Source organism: Capsicum annuum, chromosome 3, assembly GCF_002878395.1.
Source record: "Capsicum annuum cultivar UCD-10X-F1 chromosome 3, UCD10Xv1.1, whole genome shotgun sequence".
In the NCBI taxonomy this organism is placed as follows: Eukaryota; Viridiplantae; Streptophyta; class Magnoliopsida; order Solanales; family Solanaceae; genus Capsicum; species Capsicum annuum.
In genome coordinates this window covers 245,111,694-245,131,117 of record NC_061113.1, presented here as the reverse complement: position 1 = coordinate 245,131,117, position 19,424 = coordinate 245,111,694, and the positions used below count along the sequence as shown (strand labels likewise).

The 19,424-nt window shown below is 35.9% G+C and overlaps 1 protein-coding gene and 1 pseudogene across 1 annotated transcript; both read left to right on the top strand.

The window, feature by feature from the left end:
• Nucleotides 1–1,320: 1,320 nt before the first annotated feature.
• LOC124897147 (cytochrome P450 736A117-like) lies at nucleotides 1,321–2,960 on the top strand. The gene is given in 2 exon segments (XM_047409676.1): nucleotides 1,321–2,291; nucleotides 2,293–2,960. Coding segments are annotated over 2 exon segments (1,497 nt in total). The 3' UTR covers nucleotides 2,819–2,960.
• Nucleotides 2,961–11,023: 8,063 nt separating this feature from the next.
• LOC107864904 lies at nucleotides 11,024–17,338 on the top strand (annotated as a pseudogene).
• Nucleotides 17,339–19,424: the final 2,086 nt, after the last annotated feature.

Below are 19,424 nucleotides of genomic sequence, written 5' to 3'. Positions count from 1 at the left end.
GCTCCCGCTATGTGTGGGGTTGGGGGAAGAGGGACGGACTACAGGAGTATATGTACGTGATTTAATAGCTTATTTATAATGTTTAGATCACCTTCACTTGCTGCAATGTGAATTGCTGTCGTCCAGTCATTTTCACTGCCTGTAGGAAGGTACACTAAGGATATTTTCCACCCCAGCATAGCAGAAACTACGTCTTGCAATCCTAATTTAACGTTCAGTGAATTCCAACCCCATAAATCAAGTTCCTCGCATAAAGGCTTATTCCAACGCCATAGTGATCTAATGCAATCTAGATGTGTCAACTTGAAAAATGCACAAATAAGGGGTTAGATCTTCTCGCAAATATAGCTCCACAATAGACATTACGAAATCATCACCAGATTATGGGAAAGTCAACTGAAAGTTAGATATTGATACAGCAAATAACAAAAAATTATGTACCTTTATGTTCCTGAATTACTGCTGCATGCAGCGGTGTTCTATTAGATGGACCTGCAACATAATTTGGTTTCTTACAGGATATCAAGATATTAATTAAAGCACCATGAAAATCAGATTCAGACGCCAAATAGAGTGGTGTCTCCTGTGCATGGTTAGGCGAAAATTCAAATTCAGAACCTTCTGTCACCAAGAGCTTAACCACATCTAGATGTTGGCTCTGCAAGGCCTTGTGCAGGGCTATATCTCCACTAGCATCCGTCATGCTCGTGAGTTTCTCCTTAGTAATTAGTATTATGATCTTCTAAACATGCAAGCAGCACACATACTACTTCAGTGTGCCCTTCATTAGCTTCTATGTGAAGAATAAGTGGTGATCAAGAAGATATTAATGACGTCCTTCCAATTTTACCCTTCTTTAAATAAATAAAAGTTTTACATAATCGAGAAACCACCAAAGATTTATATAAGTTTTGTAAGTATTTATTAATTAATGGTAAGTTATTAAAAATATTTTTTGTTTTCTATGTTTGAATTCAAAGGAGTTGGAGAATTTTAGTAGTTCTAGTTAGCTACCTAACTTTCACCTTTTAATCCCTTCCCCAACCCTATTTCAAAAATATAAATTTATTCGAAGATTATCTTTCCTTATGCATTACACCAAAGTGTTAATCACTTTATAAAGTGAAGTAATCCTAGCTTTATTTTTTCAAAATTGTCGCTTTAATTTCTTGTCCTTCATGGGCTGCATTCTCGTTTCATTTAGTCTCTATAACAAAAATTTATAAAAGGAGAAACTCCCCAATCCTCAACCATGCACATTTAGCCAATATCTCTTCTATTTCTTGCAAAATATAAAAACTAATTACAGTCGAAAAGAAAATGATATCATTATTTGCGTTTCTTCCCTTCTTAATTTTCTTGTCATTTGTTCTACTACCATTTTTCCAGCTTTCTTCCAAAAAATCCAAGAAAAATCTTCCTCCATCTCCTCCTAAGCTTCCATTTATCGGAAACTTTCATCAACTGGGCCTACAACCACATCATTCGCTGCAAAAACTATCTAACGAACATGGTCCAATGATGATGCTTCAGTTCGGCAGCATGCCTGTCTTGATCGCATCATCAGCCGAAGCAGCTTCACAGATCATGAAAACCCAAGACGTAGGCTTTGCTGACAAGCCTATGTCGAGTAATCCCAGCAAGCTCTTTTTCGGACCCAAGGACGTGGCTTTCACCCCATACGGTGAGTACTGGAGGAACGCCAGAAGCATTTGCATGCTTCAGCTTTTGAACAATAAAAGAGTCCAATCTTTTAGCAAAATCAGGGAAGAGGAAACTTCTCTTCTTCTAAAAAAGATTAAGGACTCAATCAATAACTCACAGGTTGTTGATTTGACGGAGCTGTTTGTGAGCATGACGAATGACGTGCTTTGTAGAGTGGCATTAGGAAGGAAGTATTGTGACGGGGAAGAAGGGAAAAAGTTTAAGACATTGTTATTAGAGTTTGTTGAATTGTTGGGTGTTTTTAATATTGGTGATTTCATGCCGTGGCTTCCATGGGTGAATCGTTTCAATGGTTTAAATGTCAAAGTGGAGAAAGTGGCTGCAGAGTTTAGCGCATTTTTGGAAGGTGTAATTGAGGAACACAGGGAGACGAAAATAGATGACGAAGAGGAAGAGTCAGCAGACTTTGTGGATATACTGCTCCAAGTTCAGAAAGAAAACAAATCGGGTTTTAAGGTTGAAATGGATTCAATTAAAGCTATTATAATGGATATGTTTTCTGCAGGAACAGATACAACCTCCACTCTTTTAGAATGGACAATGAATGAACTCCTCAGAAATCCAAAGACTGCGAAAATTAAGAGACGAGGTGAGACAAGTCACTGAAGGAAAGTCAGACGTAACAGAGGACGACTTGGAGCACGTGCCTTATTTAGCAGCAGTGATCAAAGAGAGTCTACGGCTTCATTCTCCGGTGCCATTGCTTCCTCGAGAAGCAATAAAGGACACCAAAGTGTTGGGCTACGATGTAGCTGCTGGAACTCAAGTCATTGTCTGTCCCTGGGCCATCTCCAGGGACCCGAACATATGGGAAAATCCTGAGGAGTTTCAACCAGAAAGGTTTTTGGACAGTTCTGTGGATTACAAAGGGCTAGATTTCGGGTTAATTCCATTTGGTGCTGGAAGAAGAGGTTGTCCCGGAATTACATTCGCTAAAGTTATGAATGAGTTGGCATTGGCAAGAATGTTGTTTCATTTTGAATTTTCGTTACCAAATGGAACAATACCTGAAGATTTGGATGTGGATGAAGCACTTGGAATTACAGTTAGGCGAAAGTTTCCTTTGTTAGTTGTTGCATCTCCACGTATTTGATTTCTTATGTTGTATGTAGCAATGGCTTAGGAAGTTGCTTTTCATCTTGAAATTTTACCATGACATTACTGCAGTCTACATTCTGCAAGGTGGGCTGCCTCCAACATACGCTAGGCAAATAATGTTCCTCTTTCTCTGGTTGTTAATTGTACTTCCTAATTATGGTGGCACAATTCTGAAGCGTTTTTAGCCCGAGAGGTTCTTTGGGATCAGAATTCATGTCAGAGTAGATGAGTGTCTTTGGTAAGAAAAATCTCATTTTTCAGAAAATTTTTTTACCCCATTAATAATATCATTAGTCTATTTGGTTTTCTGCTATTTGCTTCATTGTATATATAATTTGGAGATGATCTCTTCAAAAATTTTAATTTATAGGAGATATATAAACTATTAACTAGTGGGATCCACCGAGAATATATATATATATATATTGTTGGTGAAATTACAATAAAATTAAAAGTGAAGAAAATAAAGAAATATCTTTTCTTCTTTTTCGGCTGAGGCGTGGATATCTTGCTCTCTTTAAGGAGATTCAAGCCTACTGCAGCAAACCTGATACAAGTACGACCACGAGGATGGACGTATGTGAGATGTATTGAACCTGAGACTTGGAGCGTATAAGTGAAGTGCAAAGGAAGGCCTAAATAGGCTCCAAAACAGTAGTCCACAAACTACACTCCAAGGGTGTCCAAAGTGAAGGATTTGACTAAGGGGTCTTTTGGACATTTCACACTATTTTTGTAACCTACTATAAATAGTACATTTTAGGTCTTTTAGTCTTATATTATTCATGATATTTGTAAGTCTTGTATGACTTTTGAAATACCAGGTCCTCTCTCTTTTTATGCAAAATCGAAACTAGGTTTCAACTTGAATGTGGAATCACTCGTGTTGGATTCATGGCTTGGAACATTGGGTGCTTGAAGGATTGAGGTCCCTATTGTGCCCACAAAGAGTGTAGGTGTTCTTATTACATGTTTCTAAGGGTTTAGGTGCTTAATACACACCCTAGTTCTTAGGTCTTGTAATAATATATGTCTCACTACCTATCTTTATATTTCTTGTACTCTTTGTTGTTGTTCTAGTAAAAAACTTGTATTGTTTTTTCCATTATGTTATTGCTCATCTTGCTATCTTGTTAATCTCTTTGTTAGTTTGTGGTGGCTGATTTGTTGTCAAATACACCCTTGTTTCTTGTATTCTTATTGTATTTGTCGAATTCGAGAGTGGTCTTCAAAAGGGTCCTCGGTTCTTGAACTATATAGTGGACTATTTTTGGAGTGTGTTTTCGTGTGTTCCTTGTCTTTCTTGTATCATTTGGTATCAGAGTCATCTTTGATTTTGTTCTAACAAGACCAATCTTGGGCTTGAGAGTTAAAAAAAATTAAAAAAAAGTTGAAAACTGAAAATTCCAGAAAAGAGAGCAATATGTCCATTTTGTGTTCTTGGCCGAAAATTATGTTTTTGTTGTGTATTGGCCAAGATTTTTACTTGTATTTATTGTCCCTAAGTGTTAGTTTGGTTCCTCACTAACACATTGCATCTATATCTTGATTTGAGCTTGTATTTTGATGTTGTTGTTGTGAACATAAACTTGGCCCATTGTTGTTGAATATTGTTGTTGTGCACTATTTTTGGCAGTGTGGTTTTTCCTTGTTGTTCTTAAGCTTGGCCGCGGATGTTGTTATGAATTGGTGGCCTAAGAACCTTTTGTTGAAGTTGTTGTTGAAAGGTGGAACTTGAGAAAGTGTTGATTGAAGTGTGAAACCAACTTGAACCTTAGCTCCAAGATTCAAAAGTTTGTGTTCTTGGTGTTCTTCACCGATCTTCATCCTTTATTGAAAGAAAAATGGATGTTAGATCTAAAAGGTTGGAGGAAAAAAGTGTAAAGTTTGTTAGTCTTGAAAGACTCCTCAACCACCAAAGACTTTAATGACCACTTACCAACAACTTTCCATGAATTAAGGGCCATGTTTTGAGGAGAGAGAACAAAGAAAGTCAAGTATTCCTTTTTGAAAATTGAAAGAGGATTCCAAAACTTATTTTTTCCTCCTTAACCAATTTCACCAATTCGCAAATTAAAAAATTGACCAAGACTTTCAACTTTGGAAAATAAAAATAGTTAAAGAACCGCAACCAATACGTGGCTGCCACATTATCGTTTACTGTCCACGCAACATATTTAAGTTCAAATTTCATATTTCATAGTTTCCTTTTGTTGTTCCTTAGTTTCAATTTCGTTGGTTCGAATACTAATTGGCAAACTAGTACTCATCTACTAGATTGTTAGTTAGTCTTTGTGTTCGTTCATTCATGTTTAACATTTTTATCTTTTGTGAATTCGTTGTATCTTGTTGGTTCAAGTTCGTAAATAAATTTTCTTCGAGTCAAATCAAACGAAAATCTATTCTGGGTAAAGATAGGCTCGTCCCTCAATCACTCACGAAGTACAAGCCGACTTTCAATACTTGTGAATCCAAGTGTTCGACGATCAAGTGTGTGAGTGTGTGGTGAGGTTGTTTCGAACTAACTTGTATTTTATTTTGTAGGCTTGTTCTTTTCCTTTTTAGGTACAATTACAAGGGAACCCGTGGCTTCAACCTCTCAACCCATGGACAACAATGACACCAATGCCATTTTGGCCTACCTTGACACTATGTCCCGAGACCTAGCTATGGCAAATGAAAGGTTGGATCATATGGTAGGTCAAAGAGAGCAAGTGGGCTGCCCGAACACACGTCAAAAGAAAGGCCGTAGCTCATGTGATCTACGAGGTAAAAACTCTATTCGCTATACTCCTATGAACTTAAAATATTGTGTTGTGGCTAGTAGGAGCCAAGTGGGTGTAGTTGTTACTTTGCCTAGGGTAAAGGTGCTTGAGTCTTCCCTTTGTGATACTCTTGATATTGTTAGATCACATGAGGACCAAACTCTTGTTGTAGGCACACAAGCACTAGTTGATCCTTTAGATGACGAAATTGATTCTCCTCGTGAGAATAATTTGTGTCCATCTAGTGCTAGCACTTATAACTTGACTACGGTTCCATTACCAAGTGACGAGAGTATTCACACACTAGTTGACCCTTGTGAAAACCAAGGTGAGTCGACGTTGGTATGTGAGTTGCCAACAACTAGTGAGGGTGAGCAAAATGATCAATTGTGTGAAGTTGATCTTGATTTGCTAGAATGTTTATAAAACCCAAATTGTGATTGTCCTTGTGAAGACGGTTTTGATTATGGTCCTTGGGTTGCCCGTGATGATTTGTATGTATGTAAGGACAACTCTTGTGAAAAAGAAGGTGATACATGTTGACAAATTCCATCGACTTCTTCTCTATATGTTTCTTATGTTGGACATACGCCTAGTGGAGATTTTGAAACTAGTAGTAAGTGCATGAGAATCCTTTATTTGAAGTTGACTTGTGGAACACCTTTCTCAAACCTCTTTTTGTTCATGATATTTCCAATGGCGATAAAGAGGATATGCTTAACTTTGAGGATAACATCCTAGGGGAGAATGAGAGTGGGCGAGACCTAAGTCCTTGGTTGCTTCTACCATTTGATCCCGGTACCACCTTAGGGTGAGAAACGATGACTCTCGGCCTATTGTCATTTTGTCTTGATGCTTATCTGTAGACACGTGATTTTTGATTCTCCCTAAATTTTTAACTTGTTTATCGATATCAAACATTTATATTTAATAAAATTTAATTTGATTATTATTTTTTTATTTTTAATAATTTTTAGTTAAAAAATAAATAATTAAATAAAGTTAACTTCAAGATATTTTTTTAAATTCTAATTTTAAAAAAAATTATTAAACAAAAATTAAAAAATATTTTTCTTTTATAATTTTTAATAAATAAATTAGTAGTTTTAATACTATTTTATTATATTTATATTTGTCTATTTATAAATTGTTATTATATTTTTTGAAATATAAAATTAATTGATTTATTATTATTATATTTATTTTTGCTATTATTGTTATTATTTCATTTATTTAATTTTATTTATTATTATTATTATTATTTTCTATATAAAAATATATATAATAATAATAATAATAATAATAATAATAATAAATAAATTTAAATTTTAAAACCCTTCCTTCTTATCTGCTAATGAGCTTTCCCTCCCAGAAAAGTAACTGTTCCCCCAAAAAATACACTACTTCAAGGACCCCCCCCCCCCCCTCCCCCCCTCCCCCTTTTTTGGAAAGATTCTACGTACATCTACATCATAAAAAAACCAGATAAAAAAATAGAGAAAAAATCATCAGTCCAAAGAGAGAAAAGAGTATAAGTGAATTAGGATTCCGTTAGAAGTTTTTGGTAAAAATTTCTTGTTGCATTATTCAATTTAATTCCTTACAGGTTTCTCTTTAATCTTTCATTATTTGTTGTATAAAATTCTATTAGAAACCAAAATATGAATGAAGTTTGTTTAAATAATTTTCAGGGATTATTTAATATGTGTATATGATCTATTATGTGAATTTGTTCGTTACTATGTATTGTATCTTAAACTGCTAAATATTTGTATGTTTGTACACAGAAATAACATATTCATACATCTACACTGTTTTACATAACAATGCACAGTATTCACAGATTTTCACATATACACAGTGCCACGCGCATACCAGTACATACCAGAAAGAGTAACAAAAAAAAATCTTAAGGGAAGTGAGACCAAGATCGAGACAGACGAAAAAATAAAAAATGAAAAAGCCAATAATAAAAACAAAGGAGATTAAAAACTTTTTTTTTTAGCAATTTATCGCCGGTAACCAGCCACTGTCGTCGCTTTGATTTCTCTGGCGAATCCAGGCGCCGACCATCCCTTTTCTTCCCCTTCCCCCGCGCCGCTGGTCCCTTTTTCTCCCTTCTCATCGCAAATCTCGCTGGAAACCACCTTTTTCCAGCGTCTCTCTGCCATCCCTCCATTTCCCGTTCCCAAATCTTGCCGGAACTACCATCACCGGCGAAACTCAACTAACGCCGGCCACCACGCGCGCTGCTCCGGTAAATCAACCTCGCTGCCGCCTCCCTTCTTCCCTCTCCACCGCCAGATCTGGCCGGAGTTTCTTCATTCTCCGGCAAAGCTCTTTGAAAACACTAGTTTTATTTGTGTTGTTGATTATTTTTGTTATGTTTGTCTCATGTGTAACTTTACTATGGAAAAGAAAAAATGAATTTGTTAAATATCATATCTCTTACTAGTTAAGATAGTAAAAGTAGTAGATAGAAAATAACAAAGAATGAAACAAAAATAAAAAGAGAAAAAATCTTCATTATTTTGATTTTTGAAGTTATAAAGTGTGTTTTTGACTTTAGAAGTTTATTATTTTTATTCTTTCATGAAGCTTAATAATTATTTATTAAATTAATTAATAATTTTAATTGAATATTATTTTTGAATGTTATTAGATATAGTAGTATTTCAAACAAATAAAATTGTTACAATTTGGCAAAAGATAAATCAATGTTTTAACGCTAGGGAAATCTAGTCGCGCTTAAAATGTTTGTCCCATTTAAGAATATGGCGTACTCATCTTTCTGGGATATTTAAAATTCAAGAATGCAATAATGCACCTTGACAAATATTTTTCTAAAATTAACTTGACAAATATTTTTAAACTTTCACCGATTTATTTAATATGAAATAATAGACAAGTTTTAGAATAATAAAATGAGTGATTTTAGGCCTTAAAATAATTTATCAAAGTAGATTAAATCAAGGTAAGTCAATTAAAGCGACCGTGCTAGAACCACGGGATTCGAGGGGTGCCTTACACCTTCCCCTCGGTCAACAGAATTTCTTACCCAGTCTTCTGTTTTCGCAGACCATAATAAAGAGTCATTTCCTTTTGATTAGGGATTCAATAAGGTGACTTGGAACACCATAACTCAATTCCTAGTGGCGACTCTAAAAATAATAAAAATTAATCCCTATTCAATACCATCACTTTAATTGGAAAAACCCTTCGATCTCGATTCCCTCGAGCGAAAAAGAGGTATGACATCTCTGGCGACTCTGCTGGGGAGTAATAAAAATTTTAGCTTTTTATATTGACTTTTATTTGCTTTAATTATTGTTGATATTGTGTTTGTTGGCCTTATGTACTACTTGTCGCTTATTTACCGCTTTGATATTGATTGAACTGTATTATATACTGTCTTCTCTTGCGCACCCTCTCTGAGTCTCTGAAATAGGATAGAAGGAATATAGCACATGCATCCTACTTTCTTTTTTAGATAGCCAGAGTGTCAAGGCACCTGGTGAAGGATATAGTCACACATGTTAGACGGGTTTCGGATCGACAACGAAGGCGGTGTTGCCCTGCTACCGAAAGTTGTCCCTCCCCAGCTCGAGTGTCCGCTCGGGAAAGCCAGTCTTGATACCTATCCCTATTAGGCTTAAACTTAGAAGAACTGAAAACTCAGAATCTGGTTATCCCTATTAGGTGCCGATTTATTTGCATCATATACATTTGACTTAGCGGGACTAGGCACAGGGGCTGGGTCTGCCTAGAACATGCGACCTACTTTATAAAGACTAACATGTGCATCCTACGTGCTCTTTGACATTTTTTGGAAGGTTATTTGGTTGTCGACAGGCTTTAGGCAATTTTAAAATGCAAGAGATTAATTTATCCTCACATTTAGTGAATCATTTTTTTCAAAGAAAAATTTTATTTTTAAAAGATTGAAAAATTTTAGTAACATAGTTTTAATGTCTTCATGAACTACGAGGGTCTGATTCTCACTCTTAATAGTCCTGAATCTTTAGGGATCATGAGGTTAAGTTTTTACAAAAAATATAAATCTTAATAGCCCTGAACCTTTTGGGGTCTTGAGGATAAATTTTGTATGACATAATTTTCAAGAACTACGCACACTTGATTCTCATTTTATCGAGATACGTAGGCAGTCCTCAATGGATTCGGTAATCTTTAGAAAATAATTGTCTTTCCTTCTAAATTAAAAAAAAATGCAAATATATATATATATATATATATATATATATATATATATATTTATAAATTCAATAATAATAATAATAATAAATTGTTTCTCATTATTCAAATAATTAAGAAAAAGGGATATGTTTCTTTGTATCTCCAATTTTCCCGAACTACGCAAGATCTAATTCATGTCTTGGCATGATACGTAGGAAACCCTCCAAAGGGTTCGATCATAACTTTTGAAAAGTATGCCTACAAAAGCCGGGATGAAACACAAAGCCTTCCATGATAGGTTGAAAAATGCATATAGAAGCATGACACACAACGTGGTATTATAATGTGTTGAATATATAGCACTTACTTGTTTGCTACTTGACATACAAAAAGATAAAGTAATTGGTGGTTGGTTTGTGGTATAAAATGGCATCACATCCGTACAACACCATATTCAAGGAAAAAAGAAAAATGAACAGCAGAGAAGGTATAGGGTCTGACGGTGAAGAAGATCAAAATCAGTTGATTTCGCAGGAAGTAGCATCAATGGAAGAACTTAAGTTATTGAAACAACAGATGGCAGAGATGTACCAAGCTTGGTTGAATGGACAAGCCCGCCTTCTTCAATCCCTGGAATTTCTACTTCAAATGATCTAAATCCTGCTCCAACTCAAACTAGTGATCCATTTTACCCACCAGGATTCGGCCCATTTGCTAATATGCCTAGTATTGCTGGTACTTCTACAATGCGACCACCAAATCTGGCTGTCACAAATAATCCTCTTTTTACTTCTATAGCACCAGCTACTACAGGCACTCAACCGACAATACCGAAGAATATGGGGGAACCAAGTCATGATCTATTGTATCCTACTGAAATAACTTTCAAATCCCAAAATCCACATTATCATGCTTATCAACACGATTCTCCTATCGTAATTGAGAAGATTGTTAATAATGAAGAACAAGAGGAGATGGCTAGGAAAGTAAGAAGCTTGGAGCAGAGTATGAGAAATATGCAAGGATTAGGTGGACCAAAAAGCATTTCATACAAAGATTTATGTATGTTTTCTGACGTCCATTTGCCGCTAGGGTTCAAAATGCCAAAGTTTGACAAATACGAAGGTCATGGCGATCCTGTTGCTCACTTGAAAAAGTTCTGCAACCAATTAAGGGGAGTAGGAGGAAAAGAAGAGGATGGCTTACTTTAGAGAAAGCCTGACAGGAATAGCCTCTGACACATGGCTCGAGATTTCATTCAGCAATTTCAATATAACATTGGGATAGTGCCAGATCACATTACGCTTGCTAACATGAGAAAAAAGATGACTGAAAGTTTTCGAGAATATGCTATCAGATGGAGAAAGCAGGCTTCAAGAATCAGGCCATCGATAAAGGAATCTGAAATGATTGATATCTTTTTGCAAGCTCAAGAACTCGATTATTTCCATCACTTACTTTCGACTATTGGAAGCACATTTGCTGAAGTTATTAAAGTTGGAGAGATAGTAGAGAATGGAATAAAGTTGGGAAAGATTATCAGCCAGGCCGCTTTAAAAGCAACAACACAGGCAATTCAAAGTGGTGCAGGAAGTTTTGGGGGAAAGAAAGGAAAAGACGATGTAGCAACTGTCGTACCATGTCCACGACAAAATTGGAGAGGTTCACGTCAACCATATGTATAAAATCCATTATATTTCGTTCCATCCCCCCAATATCCTATTTACAATGCACAATCATATGCTCGGGCTCTTTCTTACCCGCAATAGCGTGGACCAGCCATCCAAAATCATCCACCGATCCCGAAAATTCAAAGAGGCCCTCCTAGGTCTAATTTCCGACCTAGAGCAGACTATAAAAGGGATAACATGGGCAAAGATAATTTCACTCCTATTGGAATATCTTACACCAGTTTATTTCATAGGCTGAGGAAAATGAATGTTCTAAACCCAATTGAGAGAAGAATCCCGAATCCTCCTTCGAAGAACTTAGACTATTCTAGAAGATGTGAATACTGTTCTGATACCCCAGGGCACGACACAGAGAAATAGTGGTATCTGAAAAGAGCTATTCAAGGGCTGATTGACACCCAATAGATCATAGTACAAAGTCCAGATGCTCCAAATGTTAATCAAAATCCGCTGCCAGATCATAATGAAGCAAACACGCTCGAAGTGATACCCAGTGGTAAAGATACTATAATATCCTTCAAGCCGATCATTAAAATCAAAACTAGTTCAGAAAAATTGGCAAATGCTGTAGATTTGACAAAAGAAAAACCTGCAAAAGAAAAGGTGGTGATAACAAAACCCAAATCATCGAATGTTCCCTTGGTGATGGAGAAAGAGATCTCAAAAAATGTTGGGTCAAGTCAAGTAAAGCCGAAACTCATTGTTCCTGGAAGATCCCCTAAGCCTCTCTTAATCATAAAAGGAGCTCCTATAGCTCCCATTGTTATTAAACCAGTATCAAAGTTGCCTATGGTTAATACTAAGGTAGTTCTTTGGAATTATGATCGCATTAAGGTGATACATAAGGGAAAAAGTAATTGAAGATATCGATAAAGTAGGTGGATTAACTCGATCTGGGAGATGTTATGCCCCAGTAGAGTTAAGGAAGAATAAACAAGGCAATGAAGAACGAATGATGGTCAAGAAGCCTGTTACTGATGAAGAACCTGAAGAATTCTTAAAGAAAATGAAATTGCCAGAATATTCTGTCGTAGAACAATTGAAGAAGACACCAGAACAGATTTCCTTGTTGTCTTTATTAATACATTCAGAGGAACACCGTAAGGCTATAATGAAGATTTTTAATAAAACATGTGTTCCCAATGAGATTAGAGTGAATCAGCTCGAAAAGGTTGTTGGAAAGATCTTTGAAGCAAATAAGATTACTTTCTCAGACGATGAATTACCCGTGGAAGGTACTGGATATAATAAAGATCTCTACATTACTGTGAAATGTGAGCATTCCATTGTCACTCGAGTGTTGATTGATAGAGGATCAACGCTAATATTTGTCCTATGTCTACTTTTCAAAAGTTGAATGTTAATGTGGAAAGGATCCAACCTAATAATGTATGCGTCAAATGTTTTGATGGATCAAAAATTGATGCCATTGGTGAAATAGAGTTCATACTGACAATCGGGCCTGTGGATTTTGCTTTGGATTTCCAAGTGGTGAATATTGATGCTTCATATAATATGTTATTGGGAAGGCCATGGATTTATAGAGCTAAAGCAGTCACATCAACATTGCATCAAATGATCAAATTTGAACACGACAGGCGAGAAATAGTTGTTCATGGTGAAGGAGACTTATCCATGTATAAAGACTACTCCATTTTCTCCATTGAAGAAGATACTGCAGATAGAGTGTTAATTCATCATGCTTCTGAGGTAGTGGCTGTTGAGCATATCTTCGAGAGGAATCTCATCATAAGACCATAATTGTCCTCTGCATCTATTATGGTAGTGAATGAAATGTTGAAGTATTGTTTCGAACCAGGAAAAGGTTTAGGGATGTTTTTACAAAGTAGGGTCATCCAGTAAACCTCCATGAGAACCTTGGTACTTTTGGTTTGGGATACGTGCCCACTGCTGAAGATATAAAGAAGGCTAAAAAGCATAAGAAAGAGTCATGGACACTTACCAAGCCGATACCGCCACTTCATGAATCCTTCATCAAAGTCAACGTTGCTGGGTCTTCTATGTTACCTGCTGTAGAGTCAGTGAATAATGATAATACAGAGTTGATTGGCCTTTTCCAGAATATGTTCATTGAAGCTGATATGGTTGAAATTGGGGAAGGTACCAGTAATACAGATGTGCAGTTTATCGGCCCTGATGTCCAGCTTAACAATTGGGAGACCACTCTTCTCCCTACTATGAAGGAGTCTTGGTAGTTTGTTTTTTCTTTCAGTCTTGGTAGCTTGTTTTTCTTTCTATAATTTGAATAATTTTAGGATTGTAATTCAGATCTTTAACCTGGTATTGTAGGTTAAAACTCTTTCTATTTTTATTTTTTTAATAAAGTGAAGTCTCCCTTTATTTTATTTTGAGTCTGATATTTATTTATTTATTTTCTATCATATTGTTCTTTTTATGTTGATTCTAATGATATGACATGCATGAAAAATTATCAACCAGATTTAAAAACCCAATATAATTATGAAATAATAAATAAAGAAGTTGAATATGATGAAGAAGAAGCATTTGAGGATATAAGCAAAGATTTCAAACAGTTTGAGAACAAGTCAACCCCCAATTTGGAGGAAACTGAAGCGATCAATTTAGGAGATCTCAAAAATATTAGGGAGACTAAGATAAGTATACGTGCTCAACCATAACAAAGTTATAATTGAAGCTTTTCTTGGGTATAAAGATATCTTTGCATGGTCTTACGATGATATGCGCGGTTTGAGCACTGATTTGGTAGTTCACAAGTTGCCAATTGATTCTGCTTTCCCTCCTGTCAAGCAAAAATTAAGGAAGCTTAAAAACGACATGAGTGTAAAAATCAAAGGGGAAATCACGAAGAAACTTGAGGCTAAAGTCATTTGAGTGGCCCAATATCCTACTTGGTTAGCAAATATTGTCCCAGTTCCAAAGAAGGACGACAAAGTTCGGATGTGTGTTGATTATTGTGATCTAAATAAAGTGAGTCCAAAAGATAATTTTCCACTTCCAAATATTCATATTTTTTTGGACAATTGTGCCAAACATGAGCTTGCTTCTTTTGTGGATTGTTATGCGGGGTATCATTAGATCATTATGGATTTAGAAGATGCAGAAAATACATCATTTATTACGCCATGGAGGACATATTATTATTGAGTTATACCTTTCGGACTAAAGAATGCTGGGGCAACTTACATGAGGACAATGACCACAATGTTTCATGATATGATGAACAAAGAGATTGAAGTTTATATGGATGACGTGATCATTAAGTCAAGAGAGCAGTCTGACCATGTCAAAGATCTCAGAAAATTCTTTGAAAGGCTTCGAAGATATGATCTCAAACTTAACCTAGTGAAATGTGTATTTGGAGTTCCGTCAGGAAAACTCTTGGGCTTCATAGTCAGTCGACGTGCCATTGAGTTAGATTCTTCAAAAATAAAAGCTATTCAAGATTTGCCTCCACCAAAAAATAAAACGGAGATGATGAGCTTAATTGGAAGGTTGAATTATATTAGTAGATTCATTGCTCAGCTTACGACAACCTGCGAGCCAATATTCAAGTTGTTGAAAAAGAATGCTAAAGTTGAATGGACTAAAGAATGTCAAGAGACATTTGACAGAATTAAGAGATACTTGTCGAATTCGCCTATTTTGGTTCCTCCAGAGCCAGGAAGACCCTTGATATTGTACATGCCTGTGTTAGAAAATTCTTTTGGTTGTGTATTGGGTCAACATGATGTTACAGGCAGAAAATAATAGGCCATATACTACCTTAGCAAAAAGTTTACCACTTACGAGGCTAAGTACACTCTTCTTGAGAAGACGTGTTGCACCTTAACTTGGGTAGCCCAACAGCTGAAACATTACTTATCATCTTATACTACTTACCTTATATCTCATATGGATCCTTTAAAGTACATTTTTCAGAAGCCTATGCCAACAGGCAGACTCGCGAAGTGACAGATGTTGGTCACAGTGTTTGATATTGTCTATGCGACATGAACTGTAATGAAAGCTCAAGCTTTAGAGGATCATTTGACTAAAAATCCTATTGATGAGGAGTATAAACCATTGAAGACTTATTTTCCAGATGTAGAGGTATTGTATGTTGATGAGTTTGTTTCTGACGATAGCCATTCAGGCTGGAAATTGTTCTTTGATGAAGCTACTAATGTAAAAGGAGTGGGGATAGGAGAAGTTCTTATTTCTGAATCAGGACAATATTATCCTATAACAACCCAACTTCGATTCTACTATACCAATAATATGGTAGAATACGAAGCTTGCATTCTGGGATTAAGATTAGCCATTGACATGGAGGTCTAAGAATTGTTGATATTAGGAGATTCAGATTTATTAGTCCACCAAATCCAAGGAGATTGGGAGACTCGTGATTCGAAACTCCTACCATATAGAGGTTGTTTGCAAGATCTTTGTCAACGATTTGTATCAATAAAATTCAAACACATACCCAGAGCTTATAATAAGATTGTTGATGCTTTGGCGACCTTATCTTCGATGCTTCAATATCCCGACAAAACTTATATTGATCCTTTGCATATACAGATTCATGATTAACATGCATATTGTAATATGGTTGAGCAAGAACTTGATGGGGAGCCGTGGTTCCATGATATCAAAGAATATATTCAGACTGGGAAATATCTTGTACATGCCAATGGTAATCAAAAGAGAACCATTCGACGTTTATCTAGTGGATTTTTCCTAAGTGGAGGAATCTTGTATAAGAGGACTCCTGATTTGGGACTTTTGAGGTGTGTAGATGCTAAAGAAGCTTCAAAAATCATGACTGAAGTATATTTTTGGGATTTGTGGACCACACATGAGTGGGTATGTTTTGGCAAAGAAAATACTCTGAGCAGGTTATTATTGGCTCACCATGGAGCGAGATTCCATCAGCTTCGTTTGTAAATGTTATGAATGTCAAGTACACGGGGACTTGATGCATTCCCCTCCATCTGAGTTGCATACAATGACTTCTCCATGGCCTTTTGTGGCTTGGGGAATGGACGTAATTGGACCAATTGAACCAAAGGCTTCGAATGGACATAGGTTCATCTTAGTAGCCATTGATTATTTTATAAAGTGGGCGGAAGCAGCGACTTTTAAGTCAGTGACCAAGAAAGTGATGGTTGATTTTACTCACTCCAACATCATTTGTTGGTTCGACATTCCAAAGATAATTGTCATGGATAATGCTGCGAATCTCAATAGCCATTTGATGCAAGAAGTGTGCCAGCAATTTAAGATTATGCATCGAAATTCAACTCCTTATCATCCAAAGGCAAATGGAGCTGAGAATCTGCCAACAAGAACTTAAAGAAAATACTCCGTAAAATGGTGCAGGGTTCCCGATAGTGGTATGAAAAGTTACCTTTTGCTTTGTTGGGTTATCGTACTACAGTTCGGACTTTAATTGGTGAAACTCCTTACTTGTTAGTGTACGGAATTGAAGCAGTTATACCTGTAGAGATTGAAATTCCATCTCTCCGAATAGTTGTAGAAGTTGAAATTGATGATGACCAATGGGTCAAGACTCATTTGGAGCAATTAAGCTTGATTGATGAAAAAATATTAACACCAGTATGTCATGGACAACTGTACCAGAAGAGAATGACATGGGCATATAACAAAAAAGTGTGTCAAAGACATTTTAAAGTTGGTCAGTTAGTACTTAGATGCATCCTACCCCATCAGATTGAAGCCAAAGGCAAATTTTCTCCTAATTGGCATGGACCATTCATGGTGAAGAAAGTGTTACCTAATGGCGCGTTATACCTGACTGATGCAGAGGGGAAAATGGAAGGAATGTCGGTTAATGCTGATGCAGTTAAAAGATATTATGTATGATATTCATGTACAATTACATCATGTATGTTTTGTACTTATATTTTAAAAGATTGAAATGATGAAGGAATTTTGTCTACTATCCGAATAATATATCAACCTTTGCTTACCCCCTTTGAGCTTTTATATTTTTTCGTACCCCTCTTTTGGAATCAAATGAAAGTTGGAAAATTAAAAAAAAAAGAGTTAAAAAAAAAGTTGAAAAAAAAAGTCGAAAAATAAATAAATAAGGAAAAATCAATCAAAAGTCCAAAATCAAGCAAAGAATGATTGTCATGAGCTACGTGTGACCTGATTCTTGCTATGACAAGATATGTAGGCAGCCCTACTCCGGGGTTCGGTCCAACCAAAAGAAAATTCAAAATTCTTAGGATGAAATAAAACTGGGCAAAAATTTATTTCCTAAAAAGAGTCGATTCCAAAAATTTTATGCTTTACCCAATTTTGTGTAAATTTTGAGCCTCATGCTGACCTTTCTTTCTAACCCAATTCGAAAAGCTAAGTTACAACCAAAGAAAGACCTTCAGATTAATCTTTGAGAATGTCAAGGCTAAACATGTTATGGGTGCATGATATTTCATATGTTAGGTGATACTTTCTATGAAGAAAAAAAGTCTTATTGGTGAAAACCCTGTTGGGCACCATAAGGAGACTGTAAGCCAAGAAAGAAGTGAAAATGAGATTGGCTCGTTGGCTTTGAGGTGTCACTAGATGAAGAAGGGTTGTTATCCAGAAGGAACAAGTTCAAGATTGGCTAAATTTCAATCTCAATGAGTGGACGAAAGTTAATAATGATTGGTGATTAGATCTGGTTGTGTAATTCGAAATGCATGTCATAATCACCAGAATTGGTTTTCACATTCAGATAAGTTTTTATTGTTAATTTGGAAAAAGAGATACCTATTTTTTTTTTCTTTTTGTTTTATTTTGATTTTTGATTTTTTATTTTTGTGTCCTTGTCATCAAACAAAAATTTTTATTGTCTTTTATGTGTTTTTGAGTCAAACTCACGTCAGGTCAAGTGAGAAAGAACTCCAAACTTGCTACCAACTTCTTCAAAGGTACAAAGAAAGACAAAGGGTCAACACACAAAAACAACATTTTGAAGTATAATAAAGTATTCAGAATGATTGTGATTTGATAATTTTTGACTCATGGAAGGATAAAAGGTGTATGGAAAGTTAAATCCTGAGATATTATACAAGAGAAATATGTTTTGAGTTGAGAGTGCCAGTAGTCAGAATTTTGGGTCAGAGGTATGACAAGTCAATGAGAATCAATCAAGGAATGAAAACGAGTTGAACATGAAAAGTGCAAGAATGGTCACTTCAAGAGCCGAAAACCACAAACCAATCACCACATGTGTTTAAAACTCACAATTTTTCTTTGTTTTGTTTGAAACAGAGATAGAATGTGTTCAAATAAAGGATGCAATTTCACACTTCTGTCAATGCAAGAATCAAGATTACAACATACGATAGTGGATCTCGGTTATGGTAAATTTTATTCTTTGGGAGATTAATTTATCAAAGCTATTCCATGCTTTGATTTATTCTGTCACTATATTTTTCAAAACATTAAAATTTGACGACACATAAATTTTCCCAGTACAAACTGGGGCAAATTTTTATGTGTGTGTTGTATGGGAATTTATTTTTATGCTCAGGACCCTCCTGAAGAATGAAGATTTATATAATGGGAATTTATTTTTATGCATAGGACCCTCCTAAAGAATAAAAATTTACTTTTGCTCAGGACCCTCCTGAAGAATGGGAATTTACTTTTTTGCTCAGGACCCTCCTGAAGAATGAGAATTTATTTTAATGCTCAGGGCCCTCCTGAAAAATGGGATGTTATTTTCTATTTCACTATTTACTTTGAGTTCAGGAGCCCGCCTGAAGAATAGAGTGAAGACATTGTAACTCCAGGAGCCCGCCTAAAGAACAGGATAAAGAAATTGAAGTCTAGGAGCCCGCCTAAAGAACAGGGTGAAGAAATTGTAAGTCCAGGAGCCCGCCTGAAGAGCAGGGTGAAGAAATTGTAAGTCCAGGAGCCCGCTTGAAGAACAGGGTGAAGAAAAAGTAACTCC